Source organism: Polyodon spathula, chromosome 8 (assembly GCF_017654505.1).
Source record: "Polyodon spathula isolate WHYD16114869_AA chromosome 8, ASM1765450v1, whole genome shotgun sequence".
In the NCBI taxonomy this organism is placed as follows: domain Eukaryota; kingdom Metazoa; phylum Chordata; class Actinopteri; order Acipenseriformes; family Polyodontidae; genus Polyodon; species Polyodon spathula.
The window spans coordinates 5,180,282-5,207,076 of record NC_054541.1 but is presented as its reverse complement, the minus strand read 5'-3'; the positions used below and the strand labels follow the sequence as shown (position 1 = coordinate 5,207,076).

Sequence of the window (26,795 nt, the reverse complement as noted above, 5' to 3'; positions counted from 1 at the left end):
CCTTATAATACATTTATATCCATTCATTAGATAGCTGTAGATCAAACTCGGGCAGAAATGTGTAACTTTAGGAAAGCAGCCTAAACCACATACATACTGAATTAAAAAAAATAATAATAAAAAAATACAGTGTACATGTATGAAAAACATCCCTCACATCACTCAGGTATAAAACGAAATTTAAAAGAATAACAACGGCGGCAGAAATACGAGTTACAATTATTTAACAGATAGCCTACTCAGTTCAATACCATTTCTATAACGACATCGTGTTTGTTTAATTTCACAATGTCCACGTCATGGCTCCCCATCCTAAAGATGCACAATACAATTCAAGCAAACAACAAATAATTCCAAAATGCCGTATTCGTATTGTAGAAAAAGTATGTATTGCAGACCTGACCACGAAACGTTTGCTCATTTTTTTTTTTTTTTTTAATAATCTTTAGCATTAGCAGTGGTCTGTATTTGTGCTTAACTTTGTGATAGTAAATTGGAAAGTTTGCTAAACACCTTCTTCTGCAACTTCATGCGCATGGCTAACACTTGAATCGTAAACCTGGGGTGCGTGTGCATCATGACATATTCATTATAAAACAAATGCTGTGGATGCTTCTTAACCGAATGTCTGAGACAAGGTAGGGGTATACAGATAATAATCTTGTGGGTGGAACTCGGTGACAGGTTATACCAGCGACGACAGGCAATATTAACAACATAACACAACTTTAAATTAACATACATACTCGCAGATGAAATCACGTGATAGCTCAGGGTTGCCGCTTGTGCGCGCGCCGTGACGTTCAGCGAGTCGTCGAGTGAGAGAGCGCGCGCTGCCGAGCGCAACAGCTGCAGAGTGAGATTTACAAACACGCGCAAGTAGGTTAAACTCGGGAGCTGGTGAAACCTGTAGAATATAATTCAAAATAGTAATAATAATTATTTAAAAAAAAAAAAAAAAAAAAAAAAAAATGGAAAGAAACTATCCAAGATAACCGCATAACAAGAAACGCGATAGGAATCTGAATTTCTGGCTCCGTATTCGGTGAGTTTGTTTTGTTTTGTTTTAATCATTCTTCTCTACACGCTCACTACACAAAGCAGGAAATACTGTTAGTGTGTGCCTTGAAAACGAGACTGCCTCCGACTTCAAGACAGGCTAAAGGTGATATAACAATAACTGATCCACTCATTTGCTATACAGAGGCGAGGGCTCTACGTTAAAGTTTGAACCTTATTCTGCACGTGGAACAGTACAGTTGTGCTAATAAGTAAGTCTTAATTTTTTTCCCCATCAACTTGTGACTGGGTTGTCAGCTTCGATCATCAATAAATAATCACTGGGTCAGAAGTAATTGTATTACAATTTCGACGGCAGAGAGCAGGCTGGAACATTCTCCATGCTTTTAAACACGGCTAATGCGTGGTAATAAAAATACAGACGTTTTATAGAAATTTAATTCGACCTTTTTTGTGTGTGATACTTATTATCACGTTAGATAGCACGTGATTGATATATATATATATATATATATATATATATATATATATATATATATATATATATAGTGAGATATATACACACGCAAATAGATTAGTAATATATTGATCACATGTTTTGAAATTGTAATGGCTAGCGAGTTCCAAAGATTTAAATTAATTTTACTCTAGTTTTGGTTATGACGGTTTTTGAACATTAGGGAAGTTAATTGATTGCTTGTCAGTTTCTGTTTGTTTTCATGCGTTTTTTTATTTTGTTTGTTTGTTTGTTTTGTTTTTTTCCCCCCAGAGCTCTTCAGTCTTCATCTGGGGGGGGGGGGGGGGGGGGGGGGCTCGTTCAACAATACAGTTGCCTTATTTTACATGAGAGCTTTGCAGAGGATTTCTGCTCAGACTTGGTAATTGTTTTAATCTGAAGATGTCGATATGAGGATCCAGAACAGCCATTTGCTTTGTGAGACAGTGCACAGCAGATAGGTAAGATAGATACTTAAAATAATTTGAGGTTATTAATAGGATTTAAGACAGTACTTGTTTTGGTATCAAACCTTTTAAAAGGTGTATTTTTATGTCAAGGTCCAAGAATAAAGAGAGAATTACTGCGACAGTCGACGACTTTTATTTATTTAAACTAATGTGCTAATTTAAACTCGGAACAATGGTGGTGGCTGATAACGATGTATATAATTTGCTGATTCGCGATTAACTAGTTGAGATTTTTCGTCCTAACAATTAAGAAATGATTTGTGAGAAATCCAAGACTGAAAAAACGCAAGTTGAATAGCAGGCATTGACTTGCTGACTAACGATTACATGCTGATGGTTGGTGGGGGTTGGTTGTGTGTCTGCAAAGGTATCAACGCACAGTACAAAACAATAGCCAGCTACAGCTTCCACGCCATGTTTGACACTTTCTGTAGCTGTTCCATGAAGAACAGGTTGGATTACAACATTTTAATTTAGGGTTGCTAGTGTTGGATACATACTTAGGCGTACTATCTATGAAATTTAATGGATGGGATTCGTTAGTTTAATATGCGTCCACAAGAAGCGGGACTCTCCAGTTACAGAACGGCACATTGTTAGCAGAGAGGTATTTAATATTCATGTAAGTCCACGTATAGAAAGTTAATTCAATGCACCGCTGATCTGGTTAAAGACAGTTGGCTATATTGATACAGAAAAGGTGGAAGAAAGTTCTAGCTGTTTGGTTTAGACACTATAGGCCCTTTTAAACCTGCTTATACACACAGTGTATAATTATATATATATATATATATATATATATATATATATATATATATATATATATATATATATATATACACACACACACACACACACACACACACACACCTTTTAGTGCATGTTCTGTGTTTCAGTTTAGTATGAGCATTTAATGGCATCAGTATGGAGAAGTGTAACAAAGGGCTAGAGTCAAGGGAAGCAACAGCTGTCCATTGCTTAGTGTTCTTGGCAAGATGGCAAATTCCTTCTGTGCAGAACAATCCATTAGCTTGCATGGTAGTCATAAAGGCACAAAACGTTCATTAGGAAGTTATTTCAATGGAAATTAAACTATAATATATTTGACCCACTCACACTGATATCAGCATTTATTTCAATCTGTTTTTAATGAAGCATATTATGCTATAATATAACTAAGTTATAGTTATATCAGTTAATTGTACTGTGATATGTGGTATACATTTATTTTCTAGACTAATATTCTTATGGAAGCAGATGTGTTGTACTATTAATATACTGGTGTATGCCTAAAATGAAAGTGCTGTTCCTTCTACATTCATTTTACTGTTAAACATTTACTTCCCTTTTTACAAGGTGTCAAAGCCAACCATGAAATACTAACACATTCCTCTTTTGTAAAACATTTCGGAAAATAGTCTGTGTACATTTTAAAAGATGATCCATCTAAGAATAATACATTAAGTGAAAAAACTCCTACAGTAATGAAAGCTAGAATTACTATAAGTAAATGGTCAAACCAACCAAAAATTAAGTTTGGGGTGGTAAATACAGTTCCTATTGCTGTCATATTACTTTGGTTGTAAGTGAATATATGTCACTAACTATGTATTCCAAATTTAGTAGTTATTAGAGTTATACTTTTATATATTGTAAGGAAACATGTTTACAAGTAGATAAGGTGTGTCCAAAGTTCCTCCACATGAAGGGTGTCAACATACATTATTAACAAATTGAAAAACTATAGAATGGTGTGCACAGCATGTGTTATACTTGAGGAAAGTGAATAAATGGCAAGAGCTCGGATTTTTACCCCAAAATTCCCAACCATAACATTCACTGGGCTGTATTAGAATAATCTGGCTTCTCCTACTGTGTGTGTGTGTGATAGAAATTCCAGTTTAAGTATGAAAGTACAATTTTACAGAAGGTGATGTTTTTTCAGAAATTCTACAAAAGTTTCTCACCAGCATCTTTCTGTAGTATACATTTGTATGTTTTATTCTCTTGCATGTATGAAAGTGTTTCGGTTCATAAGATTAAGATATGGACAATTTCTGTGCTTGTGTGTGTGTTTTTTATTTATTTATTTATTTATTTATAAATATAATGAATGACAGATTTAGCGAAATACTCGGATAGCATTCTGGTCTTGAGGTGATTCAAAAGGATTGAAAACATTTGTGTAGAGCTCCACCGTACTTTGTGTTAACGTTAACAATCCAATCATGATGTGGTATAATTATAATTTGATTATAACAAGAACCGGTGGAGTAGAGTGGAATTTTGTTTTTAACTTCCCAGCTGTTTTCTTGGCTTGCTTTCTAGTATTTGTGTACACTGAACAGTGTTCTAGCATGACCCAAATGGAGGAATTGTTAAAGATTTGCATTCTTTCTTGGCAGTGGAGTTGTGGCTGCAGTTCTTTAAATACAGCTGGTACAATGCTGGATTTTGTTCAGTATTCAGGCTGTGTGAACGAGTGTCAGTTGTAGCATATTTTGTTAATCTTGGTGATTATGGTTTGCTTGGAAGGGGAGTTAATTCTCTTGAAAGGGGAAATACCTGTGGTGTGCTGTCAAACATATTGTTTGTGACATTTGTAGTAGCTCTCATTGCTAAGGTAATTGTTTGTGATACACTTGCAGTATGTACACTGTTCTTGAAAGCATTTTGTGCTTTGACTATTGATTGTTTTAGTATGTTGTAGGTGTGGATTTCAAGGGACAAAAAGATGCATTTTAGGATAATTTTAAATTCTAGAACTTTGATTTTTCTTACATCATGAAACACTTAACCAACCAGTCATTTCCTGTTTAGGATACAGTACATGGGAAATTCCCGGTGATCTTGAATGTAGAAATTAGGCAGGTTAAGGTGTAGGCAATACGTTTTGGTGTGTTTGCTGAATTTCAGCTTGTAGGGGTGGAAGAGGGGTAGTGGATTACAATAACATGTATCTTTTGTGTGTGTTTTTTTTTTTTTTTTTTAAATAGGTTTACAACTGAAAGGTTAAATGTGATGCCACTGTGCAAATTAATACTAGATTAGATTGGGACTTGTGAAGTAGTATGCTTTTTTATAAGACATTTAATATGATTAAACTATCTGTTTGTGGAGTATTTCAGCCATCATTTTTGAAATACGTTTAACATAATTTTGCTAGCCTAGTTTTCTTTCTATTTGGGTTTTAGAACAGACCACAATACTCAGTGTTGGCTTCATTGGCACACATTAGTCCACAGCTTTTCGCAAGCATGCACCACCCTAAATGAACCAGGAGGGGGAGGCAATAAGCAGTTTAAAGTGGTATGTTAGGAAAACAAAGTCAATATTCATTCACTTTTAACTGGTATTCTGAATTCTAGATGCCAAGTTGTTTAATATGATACTGTACAAGGACACCAAAGGGCTTTGTGTAAAGAATAACTCATAAGATTAGTCTTTTTTTCATAATCATTTATATTCCCTCTTTTTTTTTTTTTTTTGCTATTATGTGGTTTTACTACAGTTTGCAGGTCTATAAACATGTCGTTTCTTTCAGATTTTTTTTTTTAATTAATGGAAAGGTAGGAATTAAAAGGTTATTTTGGTTATTGCTGTCATGTTACTTAGTCTACAGATTTCTAAAAGGAATTAAGTTTTTATGACTCATTTCACCATTCATAAATTCGGTAAGCACCAAGGAATCCACCTTTTCCAATTTACTCTCAAACTGGTTTCTCTGCCTTGAAAAGTTTGGGGAATCCTTAAGGTTTATTTTTTGAAATTATAGAATGGATTGATTCTTGTTAAATTTGAAATGGGAAGTTTCCACTATCCATAAAGCCATTGATGCATTGCCAGGTACAGTGATGATTAACAGAAAATAACTATAATATCTTCAAATAGATAACATTTAAATTTCTTAATTAATGTGTCCACATAAAGCAAAAAGACGCATCTAGGAGGTGAATTTCGTACACCAAGCAACAATTCTCTTGCCAGTTCTATAACATTAGCAGTGCTTCTACTCAGATGTTAATTAGGCTGTTCGTAAATGGTGCAAAACCATTTTAAATGTTATGTGTAAAGGATGCGTTTCCTGTTTCATGTTGTTTAACACAAATTACTACAACGTGTAACTTATTGTAATATCCAGACTTAATAGCTATAGGTATTATGTTTTGAAAAAGTAAAAACAAGACACCTTTTAACACAATTTTAAACTAGTGCATTTGTTCTTTATTCAATTTGATGTCAAAAGGTAATGTTTGAGGGTATAACTTCTTTTGATTGATCTTATTACATGGTGCATTTATTTTCACATGTTATCATGTTATGTATTTCCATAACTTTTGTATCTTACCTCTTGTTTTATATTCCAGGTATCTGGAAGTGTTTAGTCTGTTCTCTATTGTACAGATCCGGAGAAGGGTACTGTTCAACAGACTTGCCACCACCGAGAAGCAAATGTTTCAGATTCGTTATGTTGTGCCACTTTATTAGCACCAAACAAGGCACACTGGAGTGATCATAGGCTTTGACAAAAATCTTGATCCTAAAGTCTTAAAAAGCAATAGAGATTACTTCTCAACATGTGTAGAAAAAGACAAACTTTTCTATTAGACATTAACTAAGCTTAAAGCTTATGAGCCCAGCTGAAAGGCCACTGAAGAAGTTCCCTCTCTGTGTACAAACATCTTCAGGAAAAGAATCATAATAGATATTTCAACTCCAAGGGGTTTCGCATACTAGTGTTAACATGCCAACCCATCCTTTATTAGCATACATGGAAAGTTCAGATGCGCTCGGCCATGACATAATGAATAATACTAATGCAGACATGCCAGGTTCTGGCTCCAGCATGACACCGCACACAAGTTTTCAAGGCAAAGGTTTGTTACAGGCTGAAGGATGCGTGCCTTTGGACTGTGTGTTTTGTGAGCAGACCTTTAAACACCAAGAGGAGCTTGGGCGTCACGTCCAGACCCAGCACAGAACAACTCTGTGCGAGCCTGCCGTTCTGCGCGTGGAAGCAGCGTTTTTAGCTCCAAATGAGAAAGGTAGAGTAAAAGCCACTTCTGTGCTGGATGGAGATAAAGACAGTAAAGAAGAGGAGGAGGAGGAGTTTAGTTGTGAAGTTTGTTGGCAGGCTGCTGAGGACGCCACAGATTTGGAAAATCATATGAAGAAGCACAAAGACTCATTCACTTATGTTTGTAATGTTTGTGGAAGACGATTTAAGGAGCCCTGGTTCCTGAAAAATCACATGAGGACACACACAGGGAAGCCAGGAGCAAAAAACAAGCCTCAGCCTGACACAGAAGTCCCTGCAACCATCAACGAGGTCATTCAAGACCAAATTACTGGGAATGTCATTTCCCCCTACAAAATGTGCATGGTGTGCGGGTTCCTGTTCTCAAGTAAAGACATTTTAATAGAGCATAGTAGAGTTCACAACCCTGAGTCCGAGACCAATGATGAGGAAGAGAAGGCTGTAGAGGAACAGCCTGTTACTGGATCGCCCGTATCCCAAGAGTTCTTTCTTCAGCTGCTTAACCTGCGCCCGCACACCTCCGAAGCCAGCGCGAAAGCCGAGAAGTCTGCAAAATGGATCGAGCAGCTTGACCCTTTTAATACTTACCAGGCTTGGCAGCTTGCCACAAAAGGCAAAATTGCTGTCGGGCCAGGGCAGACCAAAGAACCCGGTCATGACATCAGCACTGACAATGAAGATTCCTGCTCAGATAAAGAAGAACTCCATGAAATATGGTCCACAAGTAGAAATTTCAATCCAGTTAATGAGGGCTTAATTTGTAAACTGAAATCTAAACGTTCCAGTGGGGACACCCCTTCCCCAGATGTGGATCACAAGTCTCTACAGAGCAAGGAAAAGCCAACTCAATGTGGGGATTGTGGGAAGACCTTCAGAACCTACCACCAGCTGGTGCTCCACTCCAGAATACACAAGAAGGAAAGGAACGGTGCTGAGAGTCCTATCTCCATTGACGGCAAGCAGTTAAGTACTGGATCTATGGAAAGTGGCATATTGGACCGAACTGAAGAATGTTCTGAAGATGGTTCCGAAGAGGGAGTACATGGTGATATATTTCATTCAGGTAGGTGTTTACTTACAATCTGCTGCATCTGGATATATATAGATGTATAGCAATACCCTTTTAAACCACAAACTGTGGTCTTTACTCTTGCCTGTTACTGCTAAACCTTACAAAGAGCGAGCATCACTCAGCCCTTACCTGCGTCGTTTGCATTAAGGTGTGTTGACATTAACTTAAAATGACTTGCAGATGTTGTATATGGATACCTACAAGATGATAGGGAGTGTTGCAGAACCGGAATAGCAGGTTCCTCATTTTTTGCAAACAACACTGGTAGTGGTAGATGAGGGTAGAGAATTGCATCAACAGTGTAGGCTAATCCAAACTCTTCCATAAAATGCACCAGTTATTAGAAATCTATCGGGTAAAGGGAGTGTATTTTGTACTGTTGTCTCTGAATATCCTATTCTGAGTTCACTGTGCATGTGAAAGTGTTTGGTTTCTCTGAACATAAGATTTGTGTGATATGCTTTGCTTCAGTCATAACACTGCTTCAAGGTTAAGGGTGGCTGTGTTGCATGCCAAAATACTTTGCTTTATTTTACCAGCAATGTCGCGTTTGTGTATTTTGCAACTCCAAGAATGTAATCTATGCCCAGCCACCTCAAGCACTGCTTGGTATTTGTACAGATGTCATGGCATTAGCTCCCTCTGCTGCTATATTGTGGTACTGCATTTTAACACTTCAGGTCCTTAGAAAACATGGAGAACCACGATAACATTTTTGGAGAGAGATTGTTATCACCTTTCTTGCAAAACATATATATATAATTACATTTTTTACCCTATTGTAAAAATTTTGCCTCAGACAGATCCTTCAGTAGCCTTTAGGTCACCAAAACTATAGATTTGTAGGCTGGTTAAAGTAGCTGCTGCTCGTTCAATTTCCATACTCTTCTGTTTAGCTCTTATGGGGATCACTGGGGAAGGGAAATCTGTTCATTTTGTACTGCTGTAAATTAAACAAATGTTCTGCTGTTTCCACTCATAACTTTAAAAAAAAAAAAAAATTCTCATAGATAAAAGTGAAGATGGCTCTGAGAAAGGAAAGAACAAAAATCTTGGCTCCTCCAAAGAGTGCAGTTACTGTGGAAAGACTTTCCGTTCAAATTATTACCTCAACATTCATCTCAGGACACACACAGGTAATTCATTGCTTCTTAAAATGTAACTTTAAAAGCTTAGCTTCAGATATTTAAATTTTAAAACCTTAAATCAGTAGAAGTTTCTATTTTCTGTTTGAACAGACACTATTAAACCAAAAGTCAAATGTATAAGAGTTTAAGAAGTCCATTTAAATTGTATGTAGTATGTTAAGTAAAGATCTGATGTCGCACCCCCAAAGTCATTCTGTCACTTTTAATGGAGTGTTCAGTTTGGAGTTGTAGCCCAAGGAGCGCTTGGATCATGATAGAGTAATGCATAATTTTCCAACTTTATCAACAGAAAACTCTAATTACATTTTCATAAGGTGCACTTGTCTAGCACCTAGGCTGCAATGTTCAAGTATATAAATACTACTGAAAGGAGATTGCCAATGTGCTTTGTTTACTTTTACAGGTGAAAAACCTTACAAATGTGAATTCTGTGAGTATGCTGCAGCTCAAAAGACATCATTAAGATATCACTTGGAGAGACACCACAAAGACAAACATTCTGAAGCTGAACTTGCTGGTAAACCTTTATCGGCATCACCTGCTCCTGAAGACGCCTTACCAAGCAAGGATAAATCTGCTCAGGAATTAGCTTGCACAAACGGTGTGTCTAGACACCTTGATATTGACCAAAATGCAAAACAACGCAAACAGCTGTGGTCTTCACCCGCGTCCAGCGTGGTGCTTAACAGTGCTTCATCTGTTGGTTTGAAAAGTGAGCATCTAGACAAAACCACAGTGATCAAGAAATCCTACCAGGCTACCCGGAACAGTGTAGTAAAGTCAGAAACAGAAAGTGGTGTGTCCAGTGATTCTTTAGGGTTGGGAAGTGATTCTGTATCACTCAAACTGAAGTTGGAAAGAAAAGAAATAAAAGAGGAGTCATCATTTGAGAAACCATTAAATTTGTCCTTTAAAATGTCGCTTTCTGTTTCCCCTACCTCGGATCCTATGAGTGCATTAACCAGTACCTGCCCATTTTGTACTTATAAAACTCTATACCCAGAAGTCCTTTTGATGCACCAGAAGTTGGTGCATAAATACAAACCTGATGTTCCCAGCACCCATGGGTTAAAAACTACTGCTGCCCTAAAACAAAAAAGATACACTGGATGCCCCCCTGCCCTTGAGGGAAAAGATGTTTCCCCCTTGCCTTTGTTTCACAGAAGCCACCCTCGGCGAACCAAGTCTCCACCTCATCAGCAAGCAAAGCCCCTTGGCAAAATAAACCCAACTAAGACTACTCTGCCTGCTGTGCAATCTCCTGAAGTAGAATCAAGAAAAGTAGCTCAGAACAGGAGGGGGGACCCGCAGCAAAATTCCCGTCGGCTAAATCAAACTGAAGTTGGACAAGGCACTTCTGAAGCTCATTCCAAAAGGGATGGAGATGTCTCTCTCTCCAGGAGACCCCATTTTTTAGGCAGTGAATGGCCTGTGCACAAAGGTCGTCAGGTTAGAAATGGAGATCTGTGGCCGTGTGATTCTGTAAGGGTAAGCCTTTCCAATGGGAATGGAAACCCAGTGCATTTGGACTTTGGAGAGCCGTCCAGTAAGAAACGTAGGTCTTCCAGCTCGTCAAGCCATGAGCAAGCAATTTCTGAGAGGAGTAATTTCAGGAGAGGTGACAACCACGGCAGGCTGTATGTTCCAGGGAGAAACATGGTGACGTCTAGGGAAAGCTCACCCACTACAGCGGCACATTCCTTCTCTCCAGTGAAAACGTCGACCTCTGTACCTGCAAATGGAGAGGATCCAGAATGGAATGTGTTGAATATTCTCCGGACCTACAACCCCCAAGACCTTGCTTCGTTTTACAATTCTGGTGGCACGGGCACGAGCCAAGGGTCTGCTGCAGTTGTAGAAGGTAATATAAATAACACTTGCGCATCGTTATAGAGCAGGCGTCTCCAACACTGGTCCTGGAAAGCTACTGTGGTTGCTGGTTTTTGTTTCAACCAGTCCTGTTACTTAATTGAACTACATATTTGCTTAATTAGTGAAGATTAACAGGTGTTCCAGATATTTAGCCACTGAATGATGTAAGACACCTAGAAAACGTATTGGATAGGGGCTCTCCAGGACCAGGGTTGGAGACCCCTTTTTATAGAGTGTCATTGTTTTGTGAGTGTACAGCAAGGATTTGAGGTATTGACCTTAAATAAAGTAAAATAAATCAAAGGTGACCATTTTGATTGTTTTGCAAGAAATAAAATCTAATATCACATAATGTAGATTACTACTTTTAAGAGGTGGTAATCTGTACTGTCGTGTGTGTGTGTGTGTGTGTGTGTGTGTTTTATAACTAATATGCTCATTAGATAAATGGTAGTTTCAAAAGAAAAAAAAAACTGCCCGGAGTGTGACAGGAGGAAATGTGTTCCACTTGGCAAACTTAATTAAGCTATGAGACCTTCCATTGTGGCTTGTATGCTGTGCCAGTTGTTGCCCAGAGGAGACACGAGTGTTCTGGAATCCCTCATTCAGTGTTATCCTGACATCATCTCTGTCTTTACACTGTCATTGTTTTATTATGCCTGACTTGCTGCTTGATGGAGCTTGATGGCAGCATTGGAAGAGGGGTGGGTGAAGCATCTGTGTCTGACTACAGTGTTTTAAAAGCTAGCCAATCAAATCTGCTTAGTGTAATTATTCAATTTTGTTCATTCAAATATCATACATAATTAAATGAGCATGCAAACAGTTTGGATTTATTACTACTGGATGCATTTAAAAGGCAGGATCGCTTGATGTTTCCTAGTCATAACAAATGATCCTCTGTTCACAAAGGAATCATTCCTTTAGAGGTCCTTTCAATGTATTGTTTGTTTTTCTTTTTCTTTCGTTGCAACATCTGACAAGGTCAAATTCAGGTTTTACATAGTAAAGGTATTTGGCTGTGCTACTGTCAAGATAATTGAAAGATTCATTAAGTTCGGGAAAGAAGAGGTTTACAGGAGCATTCTAGACTATTTGTACTCCCGAGAACTTATATATTATTAGGAACTGTACTTAAGGCTGATAAGTAGCATTTATTTATTGAAATGTAATTCCAAGTTGCCCTTTACCAGCAAATTTTGTTTTGTGGGAGTGTGTTTTCTCTCTATAAGTGGATGAAAGCATTTCATAATGTTCTTGGTGACACTTTAATTAAGCTGTCTTCCACATCTTCCTTTTCCAGGGAATAGGCCTTTACTCTATCAGCATTACCCAAGTAGCGTGCTGCAAAGGAGGAACTATCCAAGCCCTAGGAGTAATGCACGCTCTGGACCCACAGATAAGAATGCTTAAAATATGACCATTTGACAGATGATGATGGTAAATTTCTTAAACCTTGCAGTAGTTTGAGTTGAATGCTAATTTAAATGCAGTTTATACAAACATGCAGTGCCTAACTTTGTGTCGTCCCCCCCCAGGTCTGAATTAAATTAGATTTTGTGCCGCTGTTCTATTTGCTTTTCTTTGATATAACAATGGAAAACAAACAAAGTTTGAAGCTCCTGGAATAAGCTGTGACTTGTACATATGTAAAACACTACTGTTAGTGTTGGCTGTGCACAGAGATTTTATATGCACCTGTTTGTAAAATTTCAAGTTAGCTGACACTTGAATGTTCTTCCAAGGTCATGTTAAAAAATGAATATGTCCATATAGGATTTTGCAAGAGGCTTTTGTAGTTTAATTGGAGAATTGTAGGACAAGAAACTAGTTTTTTTACAGTAACAATAGGTCCTATAGGACTTTTGTCTCAACATCCTTTAAGTATAAAGGGTGACCTTTTTAAGTGAAATATTTTCACTCAAGTGCTTTAAAACTAAAGCAAGACAACAAAATATATCTGATTCAGGTGTGCCACAGTATGGCATTGGAAGAACTGGAGCACCTCTTTTGTGAAGCCACTTGTATGAGATCTTTAATACCTGATTGCAATGATCTGTAAACTGTATGGAAGTACTACCTTGTCCCTTTTACAAATACAAATGTTAGGACTTGACTTTTATGCCATACTGGGCCTAAAATCTCAAAGCAAAAGCATACTGGTGATATAATATAGTATGTGTAGCATGTTTGTAGATTCTCTCTTGAAAACTGACAGTTTTAACCTCACTGAGAGCAGACAGACTCTGAATGAATTACTGTACTTGTTCTCGAGTTAACTGTTGTTGCTGAGGTATTTTCTGTGGCTTTTGAGAACTATTCAGAATGAAAACAAAGCCCCCACAACCTCACTGTCAGCTGAGCAGAGGCGTGGAGTGTTAACATGGAGGACACACGGACCAAAAATGAAGTGACACTGCTTAAATACACAAGCTGCTGACTACCTTCAAGGTCGATGTTAATTATAAATGGACGGACATGATAGTGTTACGTTGGGCAGCTCATGACATTTCTTCCCCTTTTAGGTTTTTGTAATTACTTTTTCAGTTCAGATGTGTTTTGTTTATTTCATTGAATTAAGTATGGTGTAGGCACTTATTGTACCTACTTGTCCATAATTTGAAACAATTGATCATAACTTCAACCACAGTGCTTGTGGTGTGCGTGTGGTGTGCTTGTCTGCTGCTCTTTGCATTCCGTGCACTGAACGTCCCTACTTTGGTTTGGAGGATGAGGAAGGAGAGGAGTGAGGTAGCGGTAACATACAGATGACGTCTGCCAAGAACCAAGAATACCAAAATCCGTATGGGAATTCCCACTGTGGTCAGTAACCAAAAGTACAAGTCTTCTGCTATGCAAGTACAGTGTATTCACATACAGTAGGCTCAACAGTTTAATGATGTAAATACTTGCAGTGTACTTTGCTTGGTGTTCCTTAGTAACTGCCCAGCGTTTCGCCCAGTCTTGTGGAATAAGGTTCTTAGACCATTTAAATCAGTTCCCTTTTATTCAGGGGTTAAGAATACTAGTTTAAGTCGCACCATTTATTGTCTTTTTACCTGGTCTAAACTTGAAATCAAGTGTAGTCATTAAATAACATTGATTCTGTATATAATGTTTTTTTTACTACTTTTTTGTTGTTTTATATATACATATATAATCCAATGTAATTGGCCTGTTCTTCTCTCCACCCCCCCCCCCTCCAAAGTTGTCTGTCTAAACACATTTTACTGGGGAAATTGTTTATCACGATTTGTTTTTCATTGAAATAACACCACATACCGTCTAAAGCTACTGTCAACACATTTTATAAATTCCAAAGAGCAAAACAGCACAATTATTCTTGCACTGATTTCAAAGTTAGTTTGTGTTTTTTTCAGTTGCAAAATAAATGTAAAAAAGATGTCACTGCGAAAATGCCTCAGCTACATAAACGGGTCTTTTCTGATTCTTTTAACACATTATTGTATAACAAAGGGGATTGTAGTTTTATAATCCTTCAATGAGGTCTTGTTCCTAAGCTGAGCCATATGTACATACTAGATTTTTATATAATTTTGCACTTTCACAAAATACTTGCCGGTTTATACAGTTTTTTTTTTTATATACAATTCCTTGATTTCTGATATTTATTGTAAGCCTGCTGCAGGGTGTGCTGCTTTATCTTGCTTTACCCATGAAGTGGATGTGTTACAACACAAGCAATGTTGAGCTGTGTCACCAGATCTTGTGCGAGCAGGTGTGCTGTTTGGACTGGCTTGAGACCTGTTGAGTTTGTGCATTATGTTGCTGATGTGAAGTGCAAAAACAGTATGCCACTACTGGATCAGAAGATGGCAAATTTGCATTTGTTAGTTATATTTCCATCTTGATAACACTTAACATATTCATTCTGAAAATGTTATCTTATTGCATTCTGTGTGTTTTCCGAAATCTATTCCAAACATTTTGTTTTTCTATAATTCAAATAGAATTGTAGATTGTAGACATGTGGTTCTTACATGAATTGGTCTTTTATTTTTTTTCAACTAGAGAGCATCATAATGCTTCTGCGAGCTAGTTAAACACTGAATACAGCAGTTCAATTGTCCCATGAAATTGATATATTACTCATCAGTATTATGTACTAGCAGAAATGTATTTGTTCTAAAGTTTGCATATTAAGGTACATGATCATTTTGGCTTTCTTTTTTATAATTTATTTCATGATGTGGGACTATTTTTAAAACTTTTGGTGTAAGCAATACACTGTACTTTATTTTTGAAATTTACAGTGTACTGTCTGTATGTTGGTTGAAACATGTCACTTAATTCAGTTTGTAAATATAGATTGAGTTTTGCATCTTTCTGGTTCTGTTCCATTTGTTCTTTGAATGGTGTCCACATTTAACACACAGCTTTCTTCCCCCACATGTTTCGGTGTTGTTCCTTGTAGACCATGGTTCAGCCTTTTACAGCATTCTCTCCAGGTTCCATGTGGGGTAAGCAGAATACTCCACCTGCTATTTCAACAGATACCAGTTGTACCTGAAGATGTGCACATTACTGAAAACTGAAGGTGGAGACCAATCACTTAAATGGATATTGAGCAGGATAACAACATAGGATATAAATTGATTTTATTTTCCTTTTCATTTAAACTCATGGGGTATTCATTTTTTCATACTTTACTATTGTGATATTAAAGTTCTGAAGTTTGGAAACTAAGTAAAACAGCAGCATAAAAAATGTAACGGTGGATTATTCTTTTACTAGGAATTAACTGTAAGACTCACTAGAGGGCAGTCTGCAACATGTAAACATTCCAATGGAAATACATGGATAATATACCATTTTTTACCATTCAAGAAAAGAGGGACTTAATTTTTTTTTTTTTTTTTTTTTTACCACAATAGATTGAAAGGAAATTAAAAAAAATAATTTAAGCAGGAAAAGGTTTGGTCTAATTTCTGAAATATCTAGGTTCAGTACTATTACAGCAATGTGATTGTCTCTTCAGATAGGATCCTGTGTGTACATTAATGGCATTGTAGGTTTTAATCTTTCTGAGTTCTGTTTACTTTTTTAGCTAGTGATTAAGCCACTATACATTAAGGGTGGGGAAAGAGCATTACTTATTAAAACCAGGATGTAAAATTTTACCAATATTGCCATGTGGAAAAATAAATGATTACAAATCTAGTGTTAATTTAGGTTTTTATCCCCCCCCCCCCCCCCCCCCATGTGGGTTGGCTGTTAATGACGGAAACAAAATCCTGAAAATAAGCAAAGTTCAAAACCCATCATACTGACAACGTAAAATGACAAGGGACAGTGACAAGCACATTAAAGACATATATATATATTAGTGCCTTGCAAAAGTATTCAGACCCCTGACCAATTCACTCATATTACTGAATTACAAGTGGTACATTGAAATTTCGTTCTGTTTGATATTTTATTTTTTAAATACTTAAACTCAAAATCAATAATTGTAAGGTGACATTGGTTTTATGTTGGGAAATATTTTTAAGAAAAATAAAAAACTGAAATATTTTGCTTGCATAAGTATTCAACCCCCACACATTAATATTTGGTAGAGCCACTCTTTCACTGCAGCAACAGCTTTAAGTCTTTTGGTGTAAGTATGTACCAGCTTTGCACAGTGTCGGAGTGATTTTGGCCCATTCTTCTTGGCAGATTTGCTCCAGGATGTTCAGGTTGGTTGGATGACGCTTGTGGACCGCAAGTTTCAAATAGTGTCACAGATTCTCAATGGGATTGAGATCAGGACTTTGATTGGGCCACTGTAGGACAGTCACCTTTTTGTTCTTGAGCCACTCCAATGTTGCTTTGGCCTTGTGCTTGAGATCATTGTCCTGCTGAAAGGTGAATTTCCTCCCAAGCTTCAGTTTTTTAGTGGACTGAAGCAGATTCTCTTGCAGTATTTTCTTGTATTTTGCTCCATCCATTTTTCCTTCAGTTGTAACAAGATGCCCAGTCCCTGCTGATGAGAAGCATCCCCACAGCATGATGCTGCCACCACCATACTTCACTGTAGGGATGGTGTGTCTTTAGGCATGGGCAGTGTTAGGTTTGCGCCACACATAACGCTTTGAGTTTTGGACAAAAAGCTCTATCATGGTCTCATCTGACCACAAAACCTTTTCCCACATTGCAGCTGGGTCACTCTCATGTTTTCTGGCAAACTCCAGACATGCTTTCAGATGGTACTTTTTGAGTAACAGCTTCTTTCTTGCCACCCTCCCATACAGGCCAGTGTTATGCAGAGCTCTTGATATGGTTGACTGGTGCACCATTACTCCACTCCCAGCCACTGAACTTTGTAGCTCCTTCAAAGTGATTGTTGGCCTCTCTGTGGCTTCTCTCACAAGTCTTCTTGTTTGAGCGCTGAGTTTTGAGTGACGGCCTTTTCTTGGCAATGTCTGGGAGGTGTGATGCAGCTTCCACTTCCTGATTATTGATCCAACTGTGCTCACTGGGATATCCAAACACTTGGATATTATTTTGACCCTTTTCCTAATCTGTGCATTTGTATTACTTTATCTCTAACTTCTGTAGAATGCTCTTTGGTCTTCATTTTCCTTCAGATTCACAGCCTTACCAATGATCCTTCAACAGTGGGGTTTTTATCCAGAAAATGTGACAGCAACTTTAATGGTTCACAGGTGGAGGCCAATGGTAAGGTAATTGTGTCCTCGTTAACGCAATTTCTTTCATCAGTGCAAACTAGGAGTTCCCACAGCACGGGTTGAATACTTATGCAAGCAAGATATTTCAGTTTTTTCTTTTTCTTAAAAATATTTCCCAACATAAAACCAATGTCACCTTACAGTAATTGATTCTGAGTTTCAATGTTTAAAAATAAAATATCGAACAGAACGAAATTTTTATATACCATTTGTACATTGAACTGTTTCTTTAGATGTTTAGGTATGGTTTAAGAATACATAGACACAAGTAGAAATATAATTAAACATAAGAACACCACATATCCACTAAAAACTAATACCTACTGTGAAAATAAGTGTTGTTTATGGAATAGCCTGTGAAAAATGTGGTGAAATAAAATATGTTGGAGAGACTGGAACAACTTTATATAAAATAATTCAGAACCACCTTTCATTAATTAGAAATAAAAAAATGAATGAACCAATAGTACAGCACTTCACCAGTCAAGGACATGACATAAATGATATAAAGTTTGTAGTATTAGAACAAGTAAAATTAGATAATGCGACATATAGAAGAATAAAAGAAAGTAAATGGATAAATAGACTGAACACAATTATGCCATCGGGACTCAACAGAAAAGAATGAACTAATTAATTCCAATAAATATATAAAAGTTAAAAATAATTAAATAAACAAAATTAATTCAAAAGTTGTGCATGCTGATGCGCTGGGGAAACCATATCAAGGCTGATCCTCAGAGCCAGCATTGCATGATAATATAAATATAAGTTTATATAAAATAATGTTAATTAGAATTAATATAGATTTAAAGATATAAGTAAAAGTGATGTCACATATAGAACACCATTACATCATGTAGGAATAAATCATGGATTTGAATATAAACAATAACAAGTAGTTGTCATGCTGTCAAACACCTATAAATACCTCCAATGTTTTGATTCAAACACAGGCTCCCTTGAGAAAGATATGTACAACATATCGAAACGTTGGGCAGCTGGCTCTTTGAGCTAATATATATATATATATATATATATATATATATATATATATATATATATATATATATATATATAATATGTAGCCTCACATCGTGTGTAGCAGTCATCTGTTTGCTGCCTTGTCCTTGGGGTTTATGCTGTATAATCCATTGCATTAGCTCGCATTAGTGCATATAGTTTATGGGTATGAACAGTCCCAAACACAAACTGAGCATTCACTTAGGATCATCCTCATATCCCACGACTCTGTAAACTTTGCACAGATGCTTGGCATGGAAAGCAAACTCTCTCCATATATATTAACCCTTGCAGTCCTGGCACGACCTCAAGGTCTATCTTAGGGTCTCCTCACGGGACTCCTAGGTCCCAGTCTGGTTTATAAATTTAAAATGTAAAAAAATATTGTTTTGTGCTCATGCATACTCATGAAGGAGTTTCTTTTTGAATTTCCGGTATATAACTTAATATCGCATTCTTCAGCTTGCATATTTAATTGATCACACAGATCGCATTTACTTTATTAACTTGTTTCACACCAGTATATAATCCTGGATTTGTATTTTATTTTTTTATTTTTTTTAAAGCAAATGTATATTTTAACTTTAAATATGATCGTATGGTGTTAAACCATTTGATGTTTTAAAAAAAAAAAAAAAAAAAAACCTCCTATGCTTTTGTAGTATGAATGTATTCATAAGAACACCACATTGGAAAGTAGTAGAATTTTTATTGACTATCTAGAAAGCTGTCCCATACAGTGATATTATATTTATACGTTTTAGTCGTTGTACAATTTCTAAAGGGTCTCCTTTAATAAGAGAGTCAACATTAAAGTGGGTATTGGATCCAGTTTTATGGAAGGTGTATAGCTATGACCTTTCAAAGGAAATGTAATCTACTTTTTTTTTTTTTTTTTTTTTTTTTTACTATAACCAGGATTTTTATACCTGCAGGAGTACGTTTCTTGAATGTGAGCTGTACCAAGCATATATGCTCATCTTAAATACACATTTTAAAAAATAAGTCCTAAATTAATAATGTGGTTATGTATCTGAGTTCATTGCCCAATACAATATTAAATTGTACAAAATGTACTGAAAGTCAAGCATCACAGGCAATATTAAATATTATGCTGATTAAGATAACATCCTATTTATTCTGCAGCAAACATTAAAAAGATCACTTAAAGGCATTTCACACCTATGCCGCACCCTGTACGAATAAAAAAAGTTTAAACTAAACAGTCACTTTAATTATTTGGTGCATAAAGGTATTTGTTCCAAATATTTCATATTAAGGTACATGATCAAAGTTTTTTTTTGTAATTAGTAGGTTAAATATTGCTGATAGTCAAACAGTGCGATTGCACACTGAGATAATGGTAATATAGCTTCACATCCACAAGGGGTCAGGATTGCAAACTAGCTGCTGCTCAAGTCAGCAAGACATATTTAGCATTAGTGGCACAGTGGTGCCCCTTACAGTTTTAATTTCTATTTTGCCTTGTGCATATTTTGTTTTATGTTTCTGACACTAATATTCCATCCAAAATCAAAACAGTAAAAAAAAAAAGTTATGTTGGAAGATCTGTCTCTAAGATTAAGTATACACATTACACAGTGATGTTTTATTATCTCTAAAGGTGTAATGAGTATGTATCATTTGTTTTTTCCTTGATAATCAGCAAAATCATTTAAAGATTTGGCACAGAGCCTTTAAACACTTGTAAAATAAATGGTGGAAAAAAGCACACCAAATTGTGTCCCCTGAGATCACTGCATAAATTGACCGTCTTGTGAACAATCAAATGTTTGGAGATGTGGCTTAATCCCCACTTCATATTAATTAAACACAAAAAACAAAGTTTTACTTGACAGGAAATTGTCAGGTAAGGCCGCCACTGCACCCTTGCCTGACCTGTTTTCTGACAAGGCTTTCCAGCACGCACTGTTTAACTGGTACAGTAGGTGGGGTCACTTCAGACAATGTGTGCAGTCACCAGGCGGCAGGTCACAACTAAGACTACAACCATGGTTGTTTTCATGTTACCATAGAATTATATGTGAATTGGAAAAGCTAATCAACAGTTGGAATATTAACACAGCTGGAGTGCTAAAAGTTGTTTATTCTGTACTTTTCCATACAGATATTTACAACTCATAACCATTTCAGCCTTTTTCTTTTTTTGGATTTAGTTTTTGTTTATGAATGACACAAAAACATGTGTTTGGTATGCTGGAAAAGAAATTTGATGTATGTGTGGTATAGTAATGTATGGAACCTCTGAAGATAAGTGTTATAAAAAATTAAATGGGGGGGCTACTATCTCATACTCACGACACAGTAAGTCGTGTGCACAAAATAGTAGCCTCACTTTAATTTACACCATGTCACATTAAGGGTTACATAGTAATGCGATCATTAAAAGGAGACAACAAATGTTACACACATTTTACAACCAGTCAATCTATGAACTTCATAGATCTTATCCATTTATGACAGCGACTCTTCTAAACATCTAAAGGATATGTATTAGGTTGTTTCAGAGAACTTTTGAACCCTCAGCAACCCACTGGTGACTACACATGTTGTCTGAAGTGAACCCACCTACTGTACCAGCTAAGCAGTGTGTGCTGGAAAGCCTGGTCAGAACATGGGTCAGGTAAGGGCACAGTGGTGGCCAATTGGGACAATTTACCATCATTTTCAGAATTGTCAGCTCTTACCATCAAGTAAAACATTTTAATTTTTTGTGTTTAAAGCCATTATTTTTTAACTGGAAGACTGATTTTAAAACATTTATATGCAATGGAAAGTAGATCCCTCTATTTAGATTGTAGTCCTCTTTGTATATCTTAAAGGACGTGTTTGGTGTGCTATTTATTTTTGTATTTGTGATGCAACTTTTGTATGAGGCAAATTGTCTACTATCATAACAAACATTTAAGTAGTAAGACCACATTTTAGATACCTTATACACATGTACGCAGACTTCTGATACATAAAACAAGCTATTATTAGGGTATTACATTTTTAACCATTTTTAAAAGCATGAATAGTTATATTTATTAGGCTAGCTATCTAATTGATTATTAATAACAACATGAATATACTGATAAATGTATTCATATTTATAACTTGTTTAAAAATGTACATTGACTCAAATGGCATCCTTAGGAGAACAGAACATTTCCATACAGTTGAGTCAACCATTTCGTTGCTTAATATAAACAAGATCATAGCCTAATAATCATGAACAACAGGATCTCCCAGATATATTAAATAGTGTATAATTAACTTCCCTTATTAAGTTTTGTTGAAAACGGCCTTTCATTTGAAGAGCTGTTTTATATTGCCCTTACTATTTGATATTTGTGGTCACTGCCAGTGATTCTGTGTTCAGTTGATCATGTTTCGCTAAATCTTGACTTTGATACCTGAACTTGTTTTGAGCTTGTCTGGAGAATCCTAAGTGCCAGGATTGAACAACTATAGTCATGTGACAGTGTGACATTTCAACTCCACCAGCCCATTAGTTCTATTCTACAAGCTATAGACGTAGAAAGAAGATTCCAGTAACTCAATATTGGAGCTCAGCAACATTACCAAGAATCGCCGCTCAGAATAGTACAAGAAATTATATTTTAAGTTACTTAAGCTTTAATTACCCTAGTTTAAGGGACATGCACAGTTACTGTGAATATAATTTAATAGTAAAATGAAAATACAAAAGAGGTCTAATTCCAGAAATCTTTGTGTATGCTGGCTGTAAGAGTTGCTGTTTTTCGATAAAGGTTTAACAAACTGCAAATACATTAGGAAAAGTTACAGCAATCAATCAACTGAAACAGATTTATTCATCTTTTTTTACATTTGATTTAATATTTTTTTCCTTGTTTTTTTCTAACAATAAAAATGTGGCAAACAAAAAAACTGCAATCAAGGACTAGTGTCTCCCACTGGTGCAAGATAACTATGTTTTTATTTATTGTTATTTATTCACGTTCTATTTAATTACATTGTGTCACAATGCATTTGTCTTCAGTACTTCTACGATGGATGTGTTTTAAGTGGGTTTTGAAGGTAACAAATCCCACCTTTTAAAAAACAACCATGCTGCAATCCTCAAAATAAAACAAGCGTCTTCATATCATGTCACCACAGCCCTGACCTCAGTTCAATTAAAAATGATATGCACAGCACATAAAGGAAAATAAATGACCATGAATGTCATGAGCTGAATTGATTCATTATCCAGACGTAATTGGATTTGATTATATCTACCTGAGCATTAACCATGCTTGTGGTTGGCCAGCTGTTTGTATTCTCTGTGTTGCTATTTTTATGATAGTACTCTACTCTTTAACTCTATTTTTGACCCATGTGTTTCTAACATTGCTTCATCCAATAAAACAATGTGAATTAAGGTTTACAGAAAATCATATTTATAATTTTGAGGATGGTGGCTTAAAGTCCCCTCTCTGTTTAAGATCATTAAAATAGATTCCCAATGTAGATGAGATCATCTAAATTGTCTTTATATTAGCAAGCAAACGCACCATCTTGTGCACAGCAGTTTAATGCCAGAAAAACAGAAGGAAATTTGATCCAAAGTGGCAGATCACTAGATGGCATTGGCTCTGATCTAGCATATGTTGCAAATGTCTATAACAGGCAACTAGAACCTATGACCATCTGCTGAATACAGACAAAAAATGTGTATGAAAATACTATTATGATATTATTAATATTATATTATATAATAATAATAATTAATATATTATTATTATTATTATTATATTGTATTATTGTTATTAATAAGTTATTCTGAACGTTTTGTACTATATATAATAATATAATACTATACTAACAACAACAACAATAATAATAATAATCAAAACGTTTAATAACATATTTATATATTAATTGTTAAACTAAAGTGTGTTCCCTAAAATTTCTTAAGCAAATCTGTACAATGCTCAGCCCTTATTAAAAGGGGATACCGAATATTAAAGCCACAACAAGCTTTTCCATGCATTTCTCTGCTCTTGCATTAAAGGGAAATAATCTGCACAGCTTGCTGTTTCGTGTCAGAACTGCATTTAAGTGCGTTTCCGATACCCATGAGTAGGCCCCATAAAAGCAGCCCCATCGCTGCATCTGTATTGTTTCTTGCGAATGATTGATTGAAGGATGCGTGCTGACACTTCAATGAAGCTATTTGCGACTGGCATCTCTATCTGATGATGTGCAGTGTAGATTTTCCATCCACGCCTCATTGCTTCTCTGTGTCATTCCAGGAAGTTCATTTACACATGTTTCCCAAAGCACCTTGGTTTTTTTTTTTTTTTTTCTGTGCTAGCTTGTGCATGCTCTAAAAACAAACAAAAAAACAAAACAAAACAAAAAAAATCATAGGACCTAAATCATATGCTCATGAGAAGTGGTAATTATTGTCAGGGTTTGTTTAAAAAAGATGTAAATACATACATACATGTATTTATTTCTATATTGTATTTGTATGTTTAAGTCATTTTGTATCACTTGTTGGAAATATAAATCTGGTGTTTGCTAAGAAATTTTTAACAAACTCTTTTATTTAATGTGGAAGACAGGACCTCTTATAACAGCAAAAACAGCATGCCTGTTTAAAATAACGTCTAAATATGTTGTGTCCCTACAGCTAAACACATTATCAAATTAGACTTCCAACAAGTCATATGCATAGAAGTTGTAGTTAAACTGACACCAATAAGACATTATATTTTTGTGTTAAACTGAAGATGATTATGGGACCCTGCACTTTTAAATATAGTAGTTTCGTGTTAAAACAAGGGTAACTGGTTTTCCTTTTGTGCAGAAAGGGAGATAAATAACTGAAAGGGCATCATAAATAAAATGGCTGTTTATACTCCAGTAGACCTCCCATCAGGAGCCAGGATAGTTATTCGTAGAAGCTATTGGCTCAAAATGTAATTCCCAAGTCTCTCATCAGACATGTCATTCTTTTTCTCAATATTCTCTTGTTCGCTTCAGATTGCACCCCTGTGTGATGAAACATGGGGAAGGAGAGACCATCTATAATATAAACTCAGCGGGGTTCGACAGCGGCAACGTAAATGACTGGAAGAGACTCCAAACTTCAGCAAGGGCAGGAAAATGGAAACCATGTGCAACGCAGCGAAAATGATCCATCTATACGCACTGCTGTCTATCTGTCTGTTGAAGGGGAGGTTCGTGGTCCTTCCATCTTTCAAGACATTTCCAATCCACTGCTCCCGAATCAGTCATGAGGCCTTCTGGAAATAACTCAAAAGCCATATTTGTGTTGTTCAGTTGCTGTTGGTGGGTCCTGATGAATGGTTCTGAGCTGACATTTAACCACTTACTGTATTCTGGGTTTCACCGGTTCCCATAATACCTTGCACACAGCAGGGTTCTACTGTAAATAAAAGGCCACTGCCACACTGTGGACCACAAAGCTTGAGCGAAATAAGAAATCGGTCTCCACAATGGTTAAATGAGTGTTATTATGTCTTAAATTAGACATTAATTTAACAGCAAACCCAGGGTTGTTTTCAAAGTATTTAATTGGCAAACCACACACTTGTGTCTTTCTCGTAGTTCATTTAGTTGTTAAAAATTTACACTCAGTCTCAATTTCTGACCAATGCAATTACTTCTGTATTTACTCCATAGTTACTTCAAACTCCTGGACTAAGACCCTGGAAAAAATAGTATAGCAAGCCAGGGGTACAACCCCTGTAATGCCAGCATCTAAACAAGAGGTGGTTTTCACTGGTGGCTTGTTTGGTGGGTAGGCAGATCTGTCTCTCACTCCCTCTTTCTGTCCCTCTCCCTTTCTCTTTCCCTTTTTCTCCCTCACCCTCTCCATATCCCTCTCCCCTTCTCTCCTTCATCCTCTCTCTCTCCCTTTCTCTCCCTCTCTCCCTTTCTCTTTTTCACCCTCACCCTCTCCATCCCTCATCCTCTTCCTCTCCCTCGTCTGCTTAAGGTCTACAACAAAACTACCTGGCATCTCTAATCAGATGCTATTATATCATGTAGCCGAGTGAATTGCTCATCAATGAACTTGGCCCCCTGTCTCCTACCAGGATGCCCACATTTGGGCTTCCTGTTCCCTAGTTTCCCTGGGTTAGCCAGAGGCGGGAACCTTTTGGTTAGAGTGCCTCTCTGGCCGACTTAGGTATTACATGGCACTATATATTTTTAAATGCAGTGTTATCACACTCCCACAAGGTCATTTCCATATAAGTTCATTCATAGGCAAGAAAAGCATTGGAGTGAGTTGGTGGATCAAGGTTGTCCCTTCACTGGTTGTTCCAACTGCATAATACTCTCATTTGCAGTTTTGTTTTGTTGCAGTTTTGACAATGTTTTGCATTCATGAAACTTTTTTAACCCTCCTATGTTCAGAATTTAGGTACATCTGTTATGTTTTGGGTCATATTTACCCGATGCAATTTTAAGCTAATTTAATCAGCCTTAAATTGATTAAATGTTTTTATTTGCAAAGGTTTTACACTTTTCTGCTCTTTTAGTCCAGGAGCTGTGATAAAACTTCTTTGACTGCCAGCCTGGGAGCTCCTCATTTTGGAATGTCTTTACCAGTGAGATGTTGTTGCAATACTGACAGAGAAAATTAGGCTTTGCCTTGTAGATATATATTGTTTGTTTTTTTTGTTTATAAATATCTCCAGACAGGTGCAGCCATTTCCAGAGATAATAATACAAATCTAATAATAATAAAATAACAAATTAAATAACTTTTTTTTTTTTTATTCCTGCACACAAATCTACATAGATAAATGCCATGGGTCACAGTGACCCGAAACATCTTATTTGTATACATGAACTGTTCTTAAAAAAAAGTAAACATCTCAAAGGTTCTGTATTCTGTGTATAAGTTCAGGACCCCAACTTAGGAAAAGTCATAAAATATTATACAGAAAATGAAAAGA

The 26,795-nt window shown here is 36.4% G+C and overlaps 1 protein-coding gene across 4 annotated transcripts; it reads left to right on the top strand.

Annotated features, from left to right (window-relative positions):
• Positions 1-571: 571 nt before the first annotated feature.
• On the top strand, positions 572-25,707 carry LOC121319229 (zinc finger protein 217-like). Of its 4 annotated transcripts, none has more exons than XM_041256440.1 (5): positions 572-1,045; positions 6,354-8,087; positions 9,107-9,232; positions 9,648-11,105; positions 24,850-25,707. In XM_041256440.1, the coding sequence occupies exons 2-5, from the start codon at positions 6,731-6,733 to the stop codon at positions 24,864-24,866; spliced, it is 2,958 nt and encodes a 985-aa protein (XP_041112374.1). In that variant the 5' UTR covers positions 572-1,045; positions 6,354-6,730; the 3' UTR covers positions 24,867-25,707. The 4 variants fall into 4 exon arrangements, with proteins under 4 accessions (XP_041112374.1, XP_041112371.1, XP_041112372.1 ...); XM_041256437.1 differs by lacking the exon at positions 24,850-25,707 and adding an exon at positions 12,420-14,753 and having other exon boundaries at positions 573-1,045; XM_041256438.1 differs by lacking the exon at positions 24,850-25,707 and adding an exon at positions 12,420-14,753 and having other exon boundaries at positions 573-1,271.
• The last annotated feature ends 1,088 nt before the right edge of the window (positions 25,708-26,795 follow it).